Genomic DNA, 18,847 nt, shown 5'->3' with positions numbered 1-18,847 from the left:
GCCACCCCCGGGGCTGGAGGCGCCCAGCAGGTTCTGGGCTCGCGGAGCCGGGAGTCCAGGCAGGGGGGCAACGTTCCTATTTGCTCCGGGGACCAGTCCGATCGCCGACTTTCCGAACATCTCTGAAACGTTTCACTCCAGGCCCTGTCAATGTCCCCAAATGTTGTTGGCTTCCGAATTCTGGCTTCTTTCTCTGTCAGCTTCCTCTCCCCTCGACTTTCTAGGAATTTCACGAGCAATAAAGTTGACCGAAGGAAATAGTCAAGTGTGATTTCAGAAAAGGGCTGTCAGAAGTTCTTATACTGGGATGTGCTTTTCGCCTCCATCATGACATAGATGCATATTGACATTCTCCCTCTTCATTCAAACTTGTGCCAGTAACTGCTAGACTTGGCAGAAATGAAATGTACTGCTAGTAGACTTAATTTAAGGAAATGAAATATGATCTATGTATCAAGCAACGGAAAAGTATCGCTACCTCGGTGATACTTAACTGTAATTTCCCTATTGCCAAACAATTATTAGAAACTACAATGCATGGAATATTTGCCTTAAATGTGACCGTGAGGAAGTTAATGAGACAACGATCCATAGCATCACAAATATCTCTACAAATAATGTAGGGATAGGAAGTGAGGGTGTTGGGAGTGAATGGGAGGAACGATCAGTGCATATTGTCATATGCACAATAGACTCATTCAAATCCTGTGTAGTTTTAAATCCACTGACCAGAAAAGCAAGTTTGGTGAATGGTAATTGAAATACCTGCTTTTTGTTTAATTATTATGAATCACAGTTACTCAAGACTGTGATAAAGCTCTGCACTTTACAACCGTGCACCTTATTAACTATATTTCGCTGCCTTTTCAGTTTTCTCTTAAACCTTCATATTTATTTGCTCATTTGATTCTGACAAATCACAAGTTTTTATTGCTAGCTTATGTCTTTGTAAAAATATCTTTAAAAGTTGTGAAATTGTTGGGAACTCAGGATTTTAGGAACAATGCAACAATTCTGATGAAATGCACAATTTTCATGAGAATACTGAGGGCAAAACAGTGTGATTTGTCAAAGATAGCATATTAGAGTTCAGTTTACCTCAGGTGTAGACCAAAGATCTTTCCAACATATAAACTTCACATTTCTCTGTTATGGATTTTTTAGAAATCTGTTGCTTTACCAACATTTGAACTTAAAGGGCTTTACATTCTAGTACTGTGGTTTTACACACACGCACAGCCAGATACTAAAATTTAGTTTCAAGGATTTGGCAGTAAATATTTCTCTGCATTATTTTTTTTTTAGTCCCACACGCAAAAATATATCTTATTAGTATATATATAATTATTAGATAATTCTCAAAGGAAGATCATTTTTCTATAGAAGTAGGATCATATTTTCCTGAAATTATCCTTTGACAGAGAAAGCTATATGTATACAAATTCCCAAAACAACCCAAAGCTAGGGGGTGCTTGATCTGTGATTTGGGGCCAGCTATTTGAACTGCTGTGTAATCTTGCCTAAGACATTAGGTATAATCCTTGATTTGTATTTCTTTGCTCTCAACCAGAGAAGAGTATCCTCACATGACCCATACTCACAGGTCAGCTGGCTTCAGAAGAGATTGGCCAAGGAGAGGTATAAGTGGAGTTCTGGAAGATGAGAGAAAGAGACAAGTCAGGATATTTCCTTTTGTGTTTCTTCTCTGCGGGGGTATCATCTCCTTGAACTCTACCTCTTTTGTGGTTCCAGCTCTCATCAGACTGGCCTACACTGGTTCACATGGACCCCCGGTGAGGTAGGTTCTTGACTGAAAATTTTGCCCCTTTCTATCCTTTGTGCAAATTAAGTCTTAATTATTTCTTGCTATTTGCAAACTCTGGATTAATTCACTGCCCCTACCTGAACTCTCAGCTCTTCCTTTACCTGTAAAACCATTTGTTTGGATTAAGTACCCCTTGACTTGGATATGTAGATTTTTTTCTGACATAATCTTTACTGAGATATGTTCTTTGGGTCGTCTGTCTTCTATAAAATGAGAATAATAATATAGGATTATTTTAATGATTAAGCACATGGAAAATACCAGAACATTGTAAGGTACAAAGCAGGCAGATAATAATCATAGGAAGGTTTGTGCTACTACTATAATTAGGGCTTCCTATAAATTAAGAAATTGTAACTAGTAGATGATGGCCAAGGATAATTAGTCAGTTGTTCTTGAATAATTCTGAATCTAGTAAACAACACAAAAAGAAAAGCTAAGTGAGGTCAGTTTACAAAATCTGAACTTGATATTATCCCATTGACATTTTTATAATAGCTTAACATATCAAATCATGTTCGAAAGCACTTATTTTGATATAGGCAGTCACTTTACCTCCAGTTTCAGAGCCTGGATGATTATTGGTGTTCTCACTTGCAAAGTAAAATTCAGATGTCAATGCCTCTCATTTTTATAGTATACTACTAGAGATATGGCAAATCAGAAATTTGTTTGGAGACAAATGATGCCAGTAGCCACCAGAAACAAAAGGAAAAATCTTAAATATTAGGCACAAGTTACACTTTTTATTGGATTTGGCAAAATGATATTTATATTGAGTGTCTGCTCATAAGTGTAATTTAAGTGAATTTATAAACAATTTTTAGAAATTGCTCTTGCTACTTTCTAGACTTTAGAAAATCCTTTCTAGGCTTTGATATCTTTTTTTCATAAAATTATGTATATATGTATGTATATGTGCATAGAGAAAATAATCTACTCTTAATATATTCTCTTGTTCTGGTTTTCATCAGTAACAATGTATGGATTTTTTCCTATGTGGAAAAAATGTTTCTATTTAAATCTACCATACTCTTTAGTAGGCTCTCATATCATAAACATCCATAATGATGATGGAAATAGTGACTGATAATAAATCCTGAATAAGTAAAAAATAGAACAGTGTTTTGAAATCCTATTGACTTCAATATCAGAACCTTCCCTCAAAGACTGACCCTACTGCAAATGACTTCTACATTTCTGTAGGGTAAGGTTTGAGGGGAGAAGGTGAAAGAGGTTGTTATTTTTTAGAGCCCCGTACACATTTCCATATATTTACTATGGGCCAACACCTTTATACTCCAAACAATTTTTGCCTTACAATAATCCCATGAAGATGGATTGTTATACTTTTTTCACAGAAGAAGAGACTGCAACTCATTGTTTAATTAAGTTACCCAAAGACACACTCCAAACATACTAAATCATTTCAATTAATTAAATCATATCCCAGGGGAGATAGCTATTGGACATCATCACTTTTGCACTCAAATACCCACATCATAGACTGGCAGTTTTCTTCTCTTCCTCCTCCTTTTCCTTCTCTTCTTCTCCTTCCTTTTCCTTCTTCTCCTCCTCCTTTCTATCTCTTGTTCTTTTTATTTTCTTACTCCCCTTCCATTTTCTTATTTTATTGAGGTAGCACCAGTGACAACACTATGTGATTGAGAGTTACAGGATCACAACCCTCCGCTATCCATTACCACACGCCACCCACCAGCAAGGCACCCATAGTCCTCCTTAGCCCAATTTGCTCTGTCTCAGCCCTCTCCCCAACCATAACCTCAATTCTTCTGTCAGGTTTCTAGGGTTTGTTATTTACACCAGTTATTTTTTAAGTGTGATTGAGGGACTCTTAGAGGTACTCAAAACCCTTGCATAGGCAAGATGTTGCTTTTTCCAAAAATATGTTGGTGTGAAATGAGATTTTCCTCAGACACTTCAATCCAAAACAATATTTTGTACCAGACAACCAGCAGAAGCAGTTAGAAAATCCAATGTCATTGGTTAAACGACATTAGAGAGCTGCAAAAGTGTAAAGAAACATAACTTCCTCACTCTTCTTTTTCATGATGGAAAATATGGCTGTATTAATAGAAATAATATTTACATTAAAATAGAATGAGCTTTTGTTTTTAAGTGAAATAGTAAATATTTTTAAAATTTCTCCTCTTTAATTTCTAATACAATAAAAAGTGATAGATATAACTTACAGATATAAAATCTTATTGGCATCCTCAATTTTTTTTTAAAGATTTATTTATTTGTGCATACATAACTGGGGTACAGGCCAGAGGCTCAGGGGCGGTAAGAGGCTTCACCAGAGACAGAGTGGGGAACAGAACAGGCAGATCGATGAAGTACACTGCTGAGGGGAGCAGCGGGCAGGTCAGGAGAGGTCTGCCACGCCATGTGGTTACCTCCCGGGCAGGCGGGAATCGAACTCATGCGGAAGTGGGTTTAGATTCTCAGTGCTGTGCTTTAACCCACTGTGCCACCAGGAAGGGCCGGCATCCTCAGTTTTTAAGAATGGAAAGCAGTCCTTGTAACAAAAAATGTTGAGAGCCCTTGCTGCAGACTTACCCTTTCATTAGGCATTTTGCAAGAACTAGAAATAAAACTGACCTGACAGCTCTTAATGTCTCTCAAGAACACTATTTTGATCCTTTCAAGTTGAAGTAGAAATAAATTGAGTCAAAATTTCTTCCTTATCTAAGTACCATCCAAAAGCTGATTTAACTCCAGTTTTGGAAATGATAATGGACTAGAATAAAGCAGTAGAAATGTTGGATGATAAAATAAAGTAGAGGTGGTGGTCTTATCTTGTTACTGAATGATTCATGATGCCCTCCCTAGTGGTGTAGGGGCTAGTCTCAATGCTGTCACCACCGTGATGAAACTTAGATCCCCAGCCAGGGAGCTCACCCACATGGCGCAGTGGACCTCTCCTGTCTCCCCCTCACCAGTGTATTTCAGTAAATCTGCCTGTCCTGCTCCCCACTCTGTCTCTAGTGAATCCTTTCATATCCCGCCACACTTCTGTCCTATACCCCAGCTCTTCTATGCATAAATAAATTAAGTCTAAAAGTAAATTAAAGATGAATTATTTGGAAGCATCTGGAAAAGTAAAGGACAATTCAAGTTATTCAAATGTATGATACTACTATAAATTGTTATAATATTTGGTAGTTATGAATTTGGCTTTGAAAGATAATCATAGTACTACGTAGTAAGTGTAATTTTACTGAACTAGTATAATACCACTCTATTATACATACTGCAATATGTATAATGTTATAATTACATAATATATAATAGTTTTATATTTACTTATGTGTTACTATATACAGATGTAGTGCATCACTTTTGACTCTCACTCACTATGCTGAGACAAGACATGACATTCTCGATATCTATTCTGAAAATATGGAAACTATGCTCAGAATGGTTGAGTGACTAGCCAACATCACACAGCAAGTGTGCAACTGTGTTAAAATGTGTGCCTACCATCATAACTGAAGTGGATTTTATTCAGTAATACAAAAGGAGGCTAGTGTTCTTCTGACTCCAACTTTGGTGCTTTAGCTGGCATAGTCTGGTTTAGGAGGGTGACAGATACAACAGCACTACCTCACTTGCCAACATTATTCACCTCAATAAAAATAATACAATTTTTAAAAAGTCACATTATGGCATTCATTTAGCATTCACTTATGCAGATCTTTGTCTGAAGATCAATAACAGATGAAGATGATTTGCATTCTTATATTACGGGTTTATACTCAATCTTCAGATTAATTTTTTCCATCCTGAAAGAATAAATGCTATAATGTTAACTCTTTTTGACATGGCCTATTAAGATTAACTTCCGAAAGAGAAACACACACACGCACACACACACACACCCCACATTACAAACACATGTCTTTCATTGGAATTCCAAAAGTATGAAAATTTTGCCAAAAAATGAGAAATTAGTATGTATCTTGTATATGACAAACCCACTTCAGACAAACTGATAAGACTATCACTCTATTGATTCTTTGGAGTTTCAGAACCATGGGTAACAAACAGGTGGGAAAAAAATGATTTTTACTCCCAAAAACCGACAGCTTTGGGGAGGGAGGGATGTCAGCGATGGAAACAATGCCAGTGCATAACGTGATGATGAAGACACAAGGGACAGAGAGGACTTAGTTCTGCCTAAAGCAAAAAGTCTCTTCTCTGACACAGCTCACACTTGGGTAGAAGAATCAGGAACATAAGAGTATGTATGGGAAGCCAATAAGCAAATTTATTTACAAATAAATTACAGGAATTCAGAAAAAGGTAAAGTGGACTCAGATTGGGAAAATTAAACAAGGTTTCATGTAGAAAGTGGTGTTTGAGCAGGTAGCAATGGATGGAGAAAGAATGAAGAATTGACAAGATGGGCACCAGATTCCGCTAACTGAATAAAGGGACTAAAAACTTCACCTTTCCCTTACATTTGCTTCATAGAAGCTTGAATAAAATTATCAAAAGCTTATCATGTTCATTTTGAAACAGTTAGCTGCACAAGATGAGCAAGAAGACCTCTAGCCAAAGTTTCTACAACAAACAGCCTGGTGAGTAGCGGACATTGTGGGGGAAAAAATAACCTTGAGCATGGTAATCGTTTTCTGGAATCTTGCATAATCCCCATTTTGCTTAAATGACATTATTCACTGCTGCACACACAAATGGCAACTTCTGGGAATCCAAGAATTCTCCCACTGTTTTGTTATCTCCTTTTTCATAAACTCTACTGAAAAGTGGCACAGACTTGGACACTAAATGATTTTACTCTGATGTTCTGATTTCTTTGCCCTTATTTAAGATCTTTCTTAATATTTTTATGTGCTGGGCCTTCCGGATGATGCAGGGATTAAAGTCTCAGGGCTATCAAGCTATTGCCAGCCACTGCAACATGAGTTGTGGTCCTCGGCCAGGGAAGTGACCCACATTTCTCCTGTCTCTCCTACTGCTCCCCTCAGCAATGTATTTCAGTCAATCCATCTGTTCTGCTCCCAACTCTGTCTCTGGTAAATCCTCTCATCCCAGCACCTCTGGCTGATACCCCAGTTCTTATATGCATAAATATGTATATTTCTTATATGTAATAGAAAAAAATTTAATGATAATTCATTTATTAGTTTAGTTTTTTTATCTTTGTATTTATACTCTTCTGGTAAAAGTGATAAAAGAGCTTAGGTTTTTTTTTTTTCCAAGTGTGTATATATGTCTTGCATATGAATATATTGAAAAATTGTAGTTGAAAAGTTAAAACAGAGGTTTTATGTATGAATTTTTTTATAAAATAGGATGTGCTGCATATTTTCTCTTAAACATGTAGCATATAAGACCTGTTTTTAGAAAATACAAACATTTTGCCCTGAATATATCAGGGACATGTTTTGGGGTGGAGGCAACCCATTTTCTGAGCCCCAAGCTTCCACAATTTGACAGTGTCTTGAAGAGACACAGATTCCATCTACTGCCACAGAAACCCAAAATTCCAGATACTGGTTCTCTCAGATCCATGAAATCACACAATCAAGCAGATGTTCCCCCATGCCCACTGGATCACTAGTGAGTAAGGGAAAGAAAAGGACAATCTCGAATGCTTTCTGGAGTGGTGGGGCAGTGGGAAGGTGGCAATATCCCATATCAAGCCACTGGCTGCTGGAAGTTCATCTCTTCAGCTGCACACACACCCCACACCCAATCCCTGGTTCCTGTCTATTTCCCATCAAGTTATCCATCCTTCCTTTTAGTCTGTCTGTCAGTTGCCAGATATATTTCCAACAGATTTCTTTCCTAAAGGCAGCATTGATTTCTGCTCTTAATAACAAGGAATCTCAGCTTGTCCAGTTTTTACTAAATAGCAGAATGTATGATGCAATCATATCTGGTAATACTTCTAACTCGATAATTTCTATGGAAAATACATTTTAAGAATGATCTCACAATTGTTAAGTGACAGGTGATAGCATTCCAAAGAAAGGATAGTTTTGTAATTGAATATGAAGATACATTCAGTTAAATGAGTTCCAGCCCTCATTTCAATGAGATGACCAAATAATAATTGGCAAATACTAGGAGGATATGGGAGTGTCTGGTCACTTTAGTGGGAGAGAAAGTTATACAGTTTAACTTTCATTGCCTGAATCGTGTACCTTTTGCTGTGACTTTTATTTATTTACTTATTTATTTTTAAGATTTACTTATTTATGCATATAGAACTGGGCTACAGGCCAGAGGTGCAGGGAGTGAGAGGACTCACCAGAGAAAGTGGGAGAGCAGAACAGGCAGACCTACTGAAATACACTGCTGAGAGGAGCAGTGGGCAAGTTAGGAGAGGTCTTCTGCGCCTTGCGTGTCAGCGTCTCCCCCCACTTTCCACTCCTCCAGCCAGGAGGAACTTGTGCTGCATGCAGTGGCTGCAGCTAGCTCTTAGTGCTGCATTTTAATCCATTGCGCCACCAGGGAGGGCCCTGCTGGGTCTTTTAAAATCCTACATTTCAGAAGTGTATGGGAAGGCCCAGTTGACTACGTCCATTTTGCTACATTGTGAGAGGATGAGGGTAACCATTGCCTCTATCCTTTTCCTGAAGATACCACCTGTTACATCATCTCAGACAAGTGCGATATGCTGATGTGGGATAACCTGACATGTGACATGCCATCACTTTCCAGAAACGCTGGATGATCCTACATGAGGGCCACCTTTTAAGCCCCAAAGGCATTAAGCAAGGGAACAAGCAATAATCAGGGTGCAGTGAAACTTTGAAGATTGTGCCAAAGGACTGATGACGGGCTCTGAGGTTGCCTAGAGGCTAGAAGGCACCGATTTGCATATGTTCAAAAGAAAATGGTAAGATACTAGATCTACATAGATGGCCTGTATAACCAGATTAAGTGTCTCTGTTGGTACCATACTGATAAAGGAGAAAGCAGAAACTCACAAGACTGGCCCACATCTACCGCACTAGAGACTGGGAAGCTCGCTGTAATGTGATGTGACTTCCCCTCTATCTTGTAATCACACATTCCCAAGACCTAAGTCTAAGACTGAATTTTGGACTTCACAGTTTGTCCTTACGAGTATTTAGGATTCAATTACTTAATTATAATGTGTGTGAAAAATCATATTATTAGAACTTACTGACATTTGGTACTATAAAATCACACACTTTAATAACATCATAATTCTATTTCATTAAAATGTATTTCCAAAAAGCCTGTGCTATTACAATATAAAGTAATACAAAAATATCAGTTATATATCCACTATCCTTACTAAAAGGAAGTCCACAATTCCCCACTCCACTCCATATGCTGTTTAAGTTTGGAAGATAAAAATTATATTCTCGTGTAACCATATCTTGAGAGAAGGCAGAAAGTTCTGTCCAAGAAGAGTTATGGCTATTCAAACTCCAACACCTAACCAAACTCCGGATGTTCTGAGTCAGAAAGACTGGGTTCCCAGCACTTGTATAGGTTTTATGTTAGTAGATAATACATATATTTAAAGCAAAAATTTTAAGTTTCTCATATCATTTGTAAGTAAAAATATTTATTACATTCAATTTCCTTGTTTTCCTTTATAGGGATACTTATTCTTGCAGTTTCTTTTGTAGCTTCTGAAATATTACCTAGGCTTATCTAAGCATACAGAAACCAGAGAGAAGATAGCATTAATATACCTATTTTTCACCCTGCTTTTCCCTGTTGAATGATATATATTGAAGATCATTTCATGTTCTTTAAAACACACATAGTCAAAATTCTTCAATAGATTGAAGGCACTGGTAAAAATCTGCAATGTATACTAGACTGCCAATATTCTATGGGGGCAGTTCTGTGTGACAACACACTGATTTTAAAAGAGCCTGTCTAATTCAAATTCTCTTTATCCTTCAGTGCCAACCCTAATTTACCTGCTAAATGTTTGCAACTTATTTTTAACTATTTATTTAATTTGTTTGGGAATACAAGAGCTGAGGTGTAGGCCAGGGGTGCAGGGGGTTAGAGGACTCACCAGAGACAGAATGGGGAGCAGAACAGATGGAGTGACTAAAATACACTGCTGAGGGGAGCAGTGGGTGAGACAGGAGAGGTCTGCTGTGCTATGTGGGTCAGCTCCCTGGCCTGGCCTGGAATTAAACTCATGCCCTAGTGACTGAAGGTAGGCTGGCAATAGAGAGCTTGACAGCACTGAGACTTTAACCCCTGTGCCAACAGGGAGACCCAAATATTTTCTTTTTTTTTTTTCAATTTATAATAAAGAGTTCTTATAGGACTATGCAGTACAATTGGATCTTTGACCTAAAGGATCTAGGAAAAGCATATCTCTATAGTTATATTAAAACTCTATTCTGCTTTTTACATTCACTTCTGATATTTGTCAGACAGACAGCTAACAGATTTGCAAAGTGTTTTCTTAAAAAATATTTACAGTGTAAAGATTCTAATCTAATGACAAGAGAATAACCTATTACCAGAGACAAGCAAAAGAGAAATAAAAGCACTCTCATATGCCAAGAATTTAGATTCGAAGGGATTTTACTTTTCTCTTGAAATTTTTATCTTATCCAGAAACATATAGCTAAACAAAAGTTTAATAGTCATTTTAATCTTCCAAGCAATTTTATTACCTGTCCAACTTACATCAGAATTAAACTGGAAATGATATTGGATAGACTAAAAACACACATATGAACGAAATCACCTATCAAAAATTCTCATCTGGGAGTCCCCAGTTTATAATTAGTAAAGGGAAACTATAAGCTGTTTCCATCTTACTTTAGTGAGAATTTATCAAGTACGAGTATTTTGCTGCTTAAGTATTTATCAATGTGTTAAAATATTGAACAGAAAACTGAGCCCTCCCTGGTGGCCCAACAGGTTAAAGCACAACACTATGATGCTAGAAGCAGCCACTTCACGAGTTTGATTCCCCATCCCAGAGCTGACCCACATGGCGCGGCAGACCTCTCCTGACCCACCCGCTGCTCCCCTCAGCAGTGTACTTCATTGATCTGCCTGTTCTGCTTCCGACTCTGTCTTTGGTGAATCCTCTCACTGACCCTGCACCTCTAACCTGTACCTCAGTTTTGCATGCATAAATAAATAAATCTTTAAAAAATAATTAAACAGAAAACCTCACTCAACGAGACCTGTCCTACAACAAACTGGAATTGGTTTTTGAGGTTTAATATCAAAATTCTCTGGGAACAAGTGAAAAAAAAGAAAACAAAACAAGTTGCATTCAGGGAATTCTTCAAAGACAGAAATAAGAAAGGTGTATAGTATATTGATAACCAGGAATCTAGGGAATTTAACTATATGCTTATTTCCCAACTCAAATGAATAAAAACTTAATAATACAATTCCTCATTCTTGGATGTACTTAGTCATGGAATAGAAGTAAAATGTGTAGAGTTGGAAATTATGATCTTTTTAGAAGCAAATTTTTTTCCCCAGATTTTTGGTTTTTTGAAGGTTATTTCTTTTTTTGTATTTTGGTTTTTCCTAACCAAAGGGATGGCACTTGAAAATAATATATTCTTCCTATAGTTTGTGATGATTAAATTTAAGTAGTTGTCTTTCATATTTTGGACTAAATAGCATACTATTAACTGCTAATTTTCCACATTTTAATTTGTTACTTTTACTAATTCTACATTTAAGGGGATCAACTTTTTTTTTTCTCCTTCTTTTATATCTAGATGAATATCAAAGACTGCCCCAAAGTTAATCATAAATGTGAGTCATGGAATGAATATGAATAAATCACAAGGCTAGAAATAGACTTTTCTCAGTGCAATTTATACAGAACTTTAATGTTCTCAAAGTTTTAAATCAAGTCTATGCCAATTCCAAAATGTAAGTGTTCTGGTCTGCATTCATTTATTGCCCTAACTCAGACTATTCTTATTTTTAAAATTAGTGATAATTTTTAACAAAATTCTTGTGTTGTCAGGCATTCCATTTTATTGATAAGCAAATATAAATATAAGCTCTAATTTTCAGATGGAAGTTTATACACACACATTTGTATACATATATCTTTCTGATTGCTTATCAATTTTTTTTTTGCATTTAAATCAATGTTTGTAACATGGAGAAAATATTGCCATTGTTTGGTACTACAGTAGAAATGATAATTAATTACACTTCTAGAACCAGCCCAGTGTAATGTAGCATAAACACACATATTATATACATACCTACATATATATCAACACACATATACATATGTTTACATATATGTATACTTATAGGTATACATATACATACATATTATGTATGCACACACACACATCCTAATATTGCAAACACTCTGAAAGGAAGGGGATAAATTTATTTTCTTAATAAGCAAACACTGTAGCTGAGGAATATGGAATTGCTCTTAACTACAAACAATTCTATTTGTCAACAGAACAGAGACTTTTAGGAAATTTTTGTAAAAGTTCAGATTCATCCCAGTTCTTTTCTGTTGTATTTCAGAGAGCTTTCTCAGACTATTTTAAAAATCACACTTTCACTCTGTACTACACTATTGATACTAGTTCTGACTGAACTATTATGTTGTATCCTTATGCAAGACACTTTAAAAATAGAATATGAGTCAAAGGAAAAGATCCATAACACAGTAACTCTTCTCTAGTAGAGTTATACCGTAATAAGGACTGTGCAGTGAAATAATCTTCTTTCACTTAAAATAAAATCTTTAATAAAGATAGATAAATAAAATCTTTTAAAAAGTAGATAAATTTGGAAACAACCATTCAACAGATATCCATTAGAAGATTCAGAGGCGGGCCCTCTCTGGTGGCACAAGGGGTTAAAGCACAGCACTATAAAGCTGTCACTGCACAGCCACTGCGGCATGAATTCAATTCCCAGTCAGAGAGGTGACTCACATGGCATGGCACACCTGTCCTGTCTCACCTGCTGCTCCCCTCAGCTGTGTGTTTCAGTCAGTCTGCTTGTTCTGCTCCCCACTCTGTTTCTGGTGAATCCTCTCAACCCCCCACACCCTTGGCCTGTATCCCAGTTCTTGTGTGCATGAATAATCTAAAAAAAAAAAAGATCCAGAGGAGCAATAAGCTATGGTCGAGGTCTATGAGAGTTTGGTGGTGGGTGTGGTGTGATAACAACACATGAAAGGGGGATGTTATATCTCTAAATCATAAACAATGTTATAAACCAGTGTTATTGCAATTTAAAAAGATTCAGAAGATATTAATATTAGGCAGGCATTGGTTTAAGAGTAAATGAGCAATATAATATGGGATGTTGAAAACTTACTGTCTACTAGAGATAATGACGAGTGACATAGGTCAGTACAGCTGACAGCGGTGTAATGAGTATGTTCATAGTAACAAAGACAGAAGTGATTCAGTAGTTCCTGGGCAAGAGTAATGACTTGACCTCTACCTTAGAATGACCTCCTACATTCCTCAGGGCCATGATGATGGTTGCCTAATGGTGAATGAACTATTTCTGACCCTTCTCAGGATGCTGATAACATCACCCTGATGCACACTGTGAGTGATTTTAATTGGTAACATAAGACATGAACTACTTCAGAAGTATCAATAACCTTGTGGCTGATGGCTTGGCCATGCCTGGACTTCAGAATGAAGAAACTCTCCCAACTCCTGTATCTTCCATGTTTCTTTTTCCCTATAAAACATTCCTTTACTTGCTACTCTAGGAGGCCGCCTTTTCTTGAGTACAGACTCTGCTATCCTCTGACATGGTGCCACTCAATTGTCAAATGCTTGCATTATAGAAACCATCTTGTGGTTCAGAGCTTGGTGCTTTGAGTACAAGTGATATGTCCCAGTTAGGTCAGTAACATGATATTTCTAATGGGGAAGATCAAGGCAATAGATTGCTTGTTACCCCCAACAAAACTCTAATTTTTCATGTAGAATTTGGGGCCTTTGGGAAATGATCATGTTGTAATCATCATGAATGGATTAGTTGTGCCCTTAAAAATGGCCCACAGGAGCAATCTTGTCCTCTTCCCTCCATGTGAATGTGCATTGAGAAGTCTCATTGAGTGAATTGCATATGTGTGATTTACATCCCCTAAAACCCAACCCTCCTACCATATTAATTTAGAAGATCCACATCACTTTAAGTCATTGCTAATGTGTTCTGGGACTGTGATGTTAACTAGGGCTCAATATCTTCCTTAGATTACAAGTCATAGATGCTTTCACCCTTTCTTCTACCTAGCAACAGGTACTAAACCAATATTAAGTGTTTGGACTATCCTGAAGCCACAAGGGGTCACTGGGAATATCAAACCCCCTGTTCCTCTTTAGGAGCTGTAGAAGAACTGGGTAGAAAATAGCTACTAGGAATACAGGTTCAGATTTTCCCTGGCCAGAAAAGTTTTAACTTCTTAATTTTCTATCTTAACTGTACTCAGGGTATCAGGTGGTAGAGTCATGCCAATGAAAAAGCGACTATGGCAGAGTACAGCCGAGAGGGGTTTGCTTAGCTCACCGACTTGGGGCTCATTCAGAACCTAATAACAGGGCTATTGTTGCTATCTTCCCTTTGGTGAAAAAGTAGAGGGGCAAGATTTGGGGGATAATTACTTTTGCCTTTGACAGGCCATAAAAGAATAACCAAACTGTGTGTCTGAAGAATCATGAATTCTCCACACATTACATAGGGGTAATAGATTATGACTTTTCCAACAACCCAATAGTTAAAAATTCACTCTCGGCCCTCCCTGGTGGCGCAGCGGGTTAAAGCTCAGCACTGAGAATCTGAAGCTGCTTCTGCATGAGTTCGATTCCCGCCTGCCCCGGAGGTGACCACATGGCGTGGCAGACCTCTCCTGACCCGCCTGCTACTCCCCTCAGCAGTGTACTTCGTCGATCTGCCTGTTCTGTTCCCCACTCTGTCTCTGGTGAAGCCTCTCACCGCCCCTGAGCCTCTGGCCTGTACCCCAGTTCTGTATGCAAAAATAAATAAATCTTAAAAAAAAATTCACTCTCAAAAGATGTGCTTTACAAACATGAATGGATATCTCTATCCCCTAGGCATCTTGTCAAAATTCAAATTCTGATTGAGTAGATCTGGGATGGGGACAGAGGGTCTGCATTTCTGATATCCCAAGGGATATAATTCTACTGGTCTATGTGATCTACTGGATTCACTGTGAGTAGCAAAATTCTAGAGCCAAATATGCTGGATTGATGTCCAGGTGCAGGCAACCACTGTCGTTAATGAATTTGGGTAATGAAACGTCTATATCCTATGGTTTCCTTATTTGTAGAATGGGAATCATAATATTATTAATTTTCTGGTCATTGAGAGAGTTAAAAATCTTAATAAACGGCCCTTCTTGGTGGCGCAGCGGGTTAAAGCACAGCACTAAGAAGCTAAAGCCACTTCCTCATGGGTTCAATTCCCGCCTGCCCCGGAGGTGACCACATGGCACAGCAGACCTCTCCTGACCTGCCCGCTGCTCCCCTCAGCAGTGTACTTAGACAATCTGCCTGTTCTGCTCCCCACTCTGCCTCTGGTGAATCTTCTCACTACCCCTGCACCTCTGGCTTGTATCCCAGGTCTGTATGCACAAATAAATCTTTAAAAATCTTAATATAAAGGTGGTCTCAAGTTCCAAACTTGTAATTTTAAGATAAATACGATGAGGAAAGTATAGTACAATGTAATGACTGTAATTAATGCTACTCTCTGATATATATCAAAATTAAGAGAGTAGATCCTAAGAGTTTTTATCACAAGAAGAAACACCTTTTTTTTTTCTTGTACTTTTTATTTTATCTATATGAGTTGACAGACATAGATTTACACTATATGTTAGTCCAATGAATAGTGTGCACCTTAGGCTTATATCCAATCCACAGTTGTATCTCAATAAGGAAACAAAACAAAGCAAAACACATTCATTTCATGCTGGAAGTAAACTGTAGAGTGTCATAACTTCCATTTGACTTTTTCTAAAATTGAAAAAAAAATGAAGATATATGAGCACTGAGAAATCTCTGACATATGGCAGGTGTTTGGTAAATATTTGGGGAGTGGATTACAGTGCAGCAGGATAAAAAGGGAAAGATGGTCTGTGCTTTTGTGCCTGACTCAGGTCTCCCCAAAAGATTCATCTGCCCTTTAACCTTGCAACTTGGTATCACTGAATGTCTTTGAGTCAACTCTAGAATTCTAATTAGAGCTCAGAATAAAAAAGGGGGGAGACTCTGTAAAACGTAATAAAAAGTACTTCTTTTTGAGAGAGAGAGAATTTAAACATAACTATATATGGGTAAGATAAATCTATAGACCGGGAAATAGAGAAACAATTTGTGATTAGGGCAGTGGAAAGAGTTGGGGAGGGTGGAGGAGCCAAGCAGGTATTGGTAAGATATGAGGCTAATTAGTGGGCACAGTTAATAGTCGGGAAGCAGCAGGAGGTCCCCTGTTTCTAGCTTAAATAAGAAGGTAGAAGATCGTGGGTCCATCTGCAGAGATCGCAAGCAACGGGAGAGGAAATAAGTCATAAAGGGAAAGAATGAAGTGAGAGAGGAACTGGGACATAATAAGATTAACAAATTGAAAGTGCCTGTGGAGCTGGATAATCATAGACAGCTAGAACTCCAGGTCTGGTGCTAAGGAGACACACATGTCAACCATACGGAGTTGGAAGCCATCATTTTTCATGTTAAGGCCCTGGAAAAGAATGAATCTATACCAGAAAGTGAGTTAGCAAGAGAAAGTGGACACAGAATGGAGGCCTCGGGGGACTGACAAGGAGCAATAGGAAAGGTGAAAACAAAGTCAGAAGAGAGTTAGACAGAGGCCAGAGAGGAGAATCCGTCAACAGTGGTCGGGAGACCCGGGTGAGTAGTCAACCGGGCCAAATTCCACGAACAACATGTACACTCCCAGAGATCAGTTCTTACATGATTCATTGTGTCTGTCAGCACCATATTATAATTCTGATTTCTCACATCCAAAGCCTGCTATCTTTGCTCCACTCATCTCTGCTACCTCATTCTCTATATTTAAAGCATTAAGATTTCATTTCCATTCCTTCCTTGACATCCATCTTTATCTCCATACCCCAATTTTCTAAGCTTGCTTAATCACTCCTAGCCAATACAGAAAAATCCTGTGTATTATAGCTGCTTCTAACTTCCCAAACATGTTTCATTGTGCTGTATTCATGCTCTTCCAAGCTTTATAATTTGGAAAAGGTGTTTTATTTAGGAGTATCATCACCTATGCATCTTAAGTATTAAGAAACGCATGAAAATAATAAACTTTAAAGTTAGAATGATAATTGCCTAAGCAGAGGGCAAGGTAGTTATGATTAGGGAAGGGCCCATGGAGATTTCAACTGCTATAAATGTCTTTTTTTTCCCCAAATTATATCTATTAAGAAAAAGTAGGTTTATATTTTTGTATCTGCTCTGAGATTATAGTTTCAAACTATATATGTAATTTTTCATCCTCTGCCACCACCAGCACTCCCAATAATCCTCTACCAGGTGTCCCATTGGGCTCCTTCTGTCCTACTAATATTTAATTCTTAAAGTGGATAACAGGGTCATGGATTTAAATTTATGAATATTTAAATAATGTAAACAACTTTGTGAGAAAAAACCTTTAAATGACAGCACTCTGAAATTCAAGATTTTTAAGGTCTTCTCAATTTGAACCCTGTTTCCTGTCTTATGTTCTTTTCCACAATTCTATTCTTGGATTGTCTCTTTTCCATACCATTTAAAAAGGTCTTGTTAAGTGAGGTTTTTTGAGTTTTTTTGCCTTCCTGAAATCCTGATGTTTTCTTGGCAGATATGCATCTCCTCAGTCAGTTATTCCTCTCCAAAATCTTCATACCCTTTTAAGCTCAGAAACATTTGCTGCTAATTTTCCATTGGATATTAACTCCTTGTCCTCTGAAATCTTTTGTGTGTGTGTATGACTTTCTTTTCTATCACTTCCAAATCAATCTGTATATTTTTCTTACTATGTAATCTAATAATTCTGATTTTGATTCCCATTAAAATTATCTGGGAAGCTTTTAAAAGCTATTAATGATGCCTAGGCAGCCTTGGAAACAGGTTCCACTTCAAGCAAGCCTGAATAACAGAACTTCAATAAAGCTTCCAAGTTTATTTTAAAAATCACAATTTTAGGCAGATCAGACCTTGAAGATAAGGGCTGTCTCTTCTCAGCAGCCTCTATAACAACACATGTGAAATCTGAGTTTATGTAATATTTGAACATGAATTCAACTACAAATTTCAGTCACTGAGACAGAAATAGTTAATAATATTAAGATAAAATCTACACTATTCTTCTTACACTGCAATAAAGAAAAGTTCACTTACTAGTAACTTGACCTTCAATAGTTCAGTGTCATAAATATTTGGAAGCAAGTTACCTAAATGTGAAAACATGAACAGCTGGACTGAAATTGAACACTGAAATGACGTTAAATACTGGAGTCCTATGAGCCAAGGTCATAAATAAGAGCTTTAAGTTCCTTAATACCAGAACAGATCAAAGTAGAAGCAGATAGTTTTAAAGTAGACAGCTTATAATAATTTATTAAAAAACTGTCAATGTAAAATTATTTTAAAAATTCAGCGAGGATGCTCTGTAATTATATGGAAAATATACTTTTGTTCTAATTATCCAATTCAATCTTAACTGTATACATTTGCCATGGCAGTGCTTTTTAGAAGCAAATGACATTTAAATGTGAAAGTTGCTTCATTTATGACAGATGTCTTAAAAGTTACGTGCTTCTATTTGCAATAGGCTTGAGGGAAAGAGTTAAAGGATCCATAAAAATTAACATCCGACCCTCCCTGGTGGCGCAGTGGGTTAAAGCATAGCACTGAGAAGCTGAGGCCACTTCCGCATGAGTTCCATTCCCGCCTGCCCCAGAGGTGACCACATGGCGTGGCAGACCTCTCCTGACCCGCCCACTGCTCCCCT

General features: G+C 37.5%; 1 protein-coding gene across 1 annotated transcript in view; it reads right to left on the bottom strand.

Annotated features, from left to right (window-relative positions):
• Window positions 1–18,847, bottom strand: part of USP25 (ubiquitin specific peptidase 25) — a 185,721-nt gene that overhangs the window by 98,559 nt on the left and 68,315 nt on the right. Inside the window, exon 5 of the mRNA XM_012730671.1 lies at window positions 24–220. Coding sequence (XP_012586125.1) covers window positions 24–220 — 197 coding nt within the window. The remainder of the gene's footprint in view (window positions 1–23; window positions 221–18,847) is intronic.

Source organism: Condylura cristata, unplaced genomic scaffold, assembly GCF_000260355.1.
Source record: "Condylura cristata isolate star-nosed mole 26May11 unplaced genomic scaffold, ConCri1.0 scaffold00003, whole genome shotgun sequence".
Taxonomy (NCBI): domain Eukaryota; kingdom Metazoa; phylum Chordata; class Mammalia; order Eulipotyphla; family Talpidae; genus Condylura; species Condylura cristata.
Note: the sequence above shows the minus strand (reverse complement) of the source record. Positions and strands in the feature narration are given on the sequence as shown.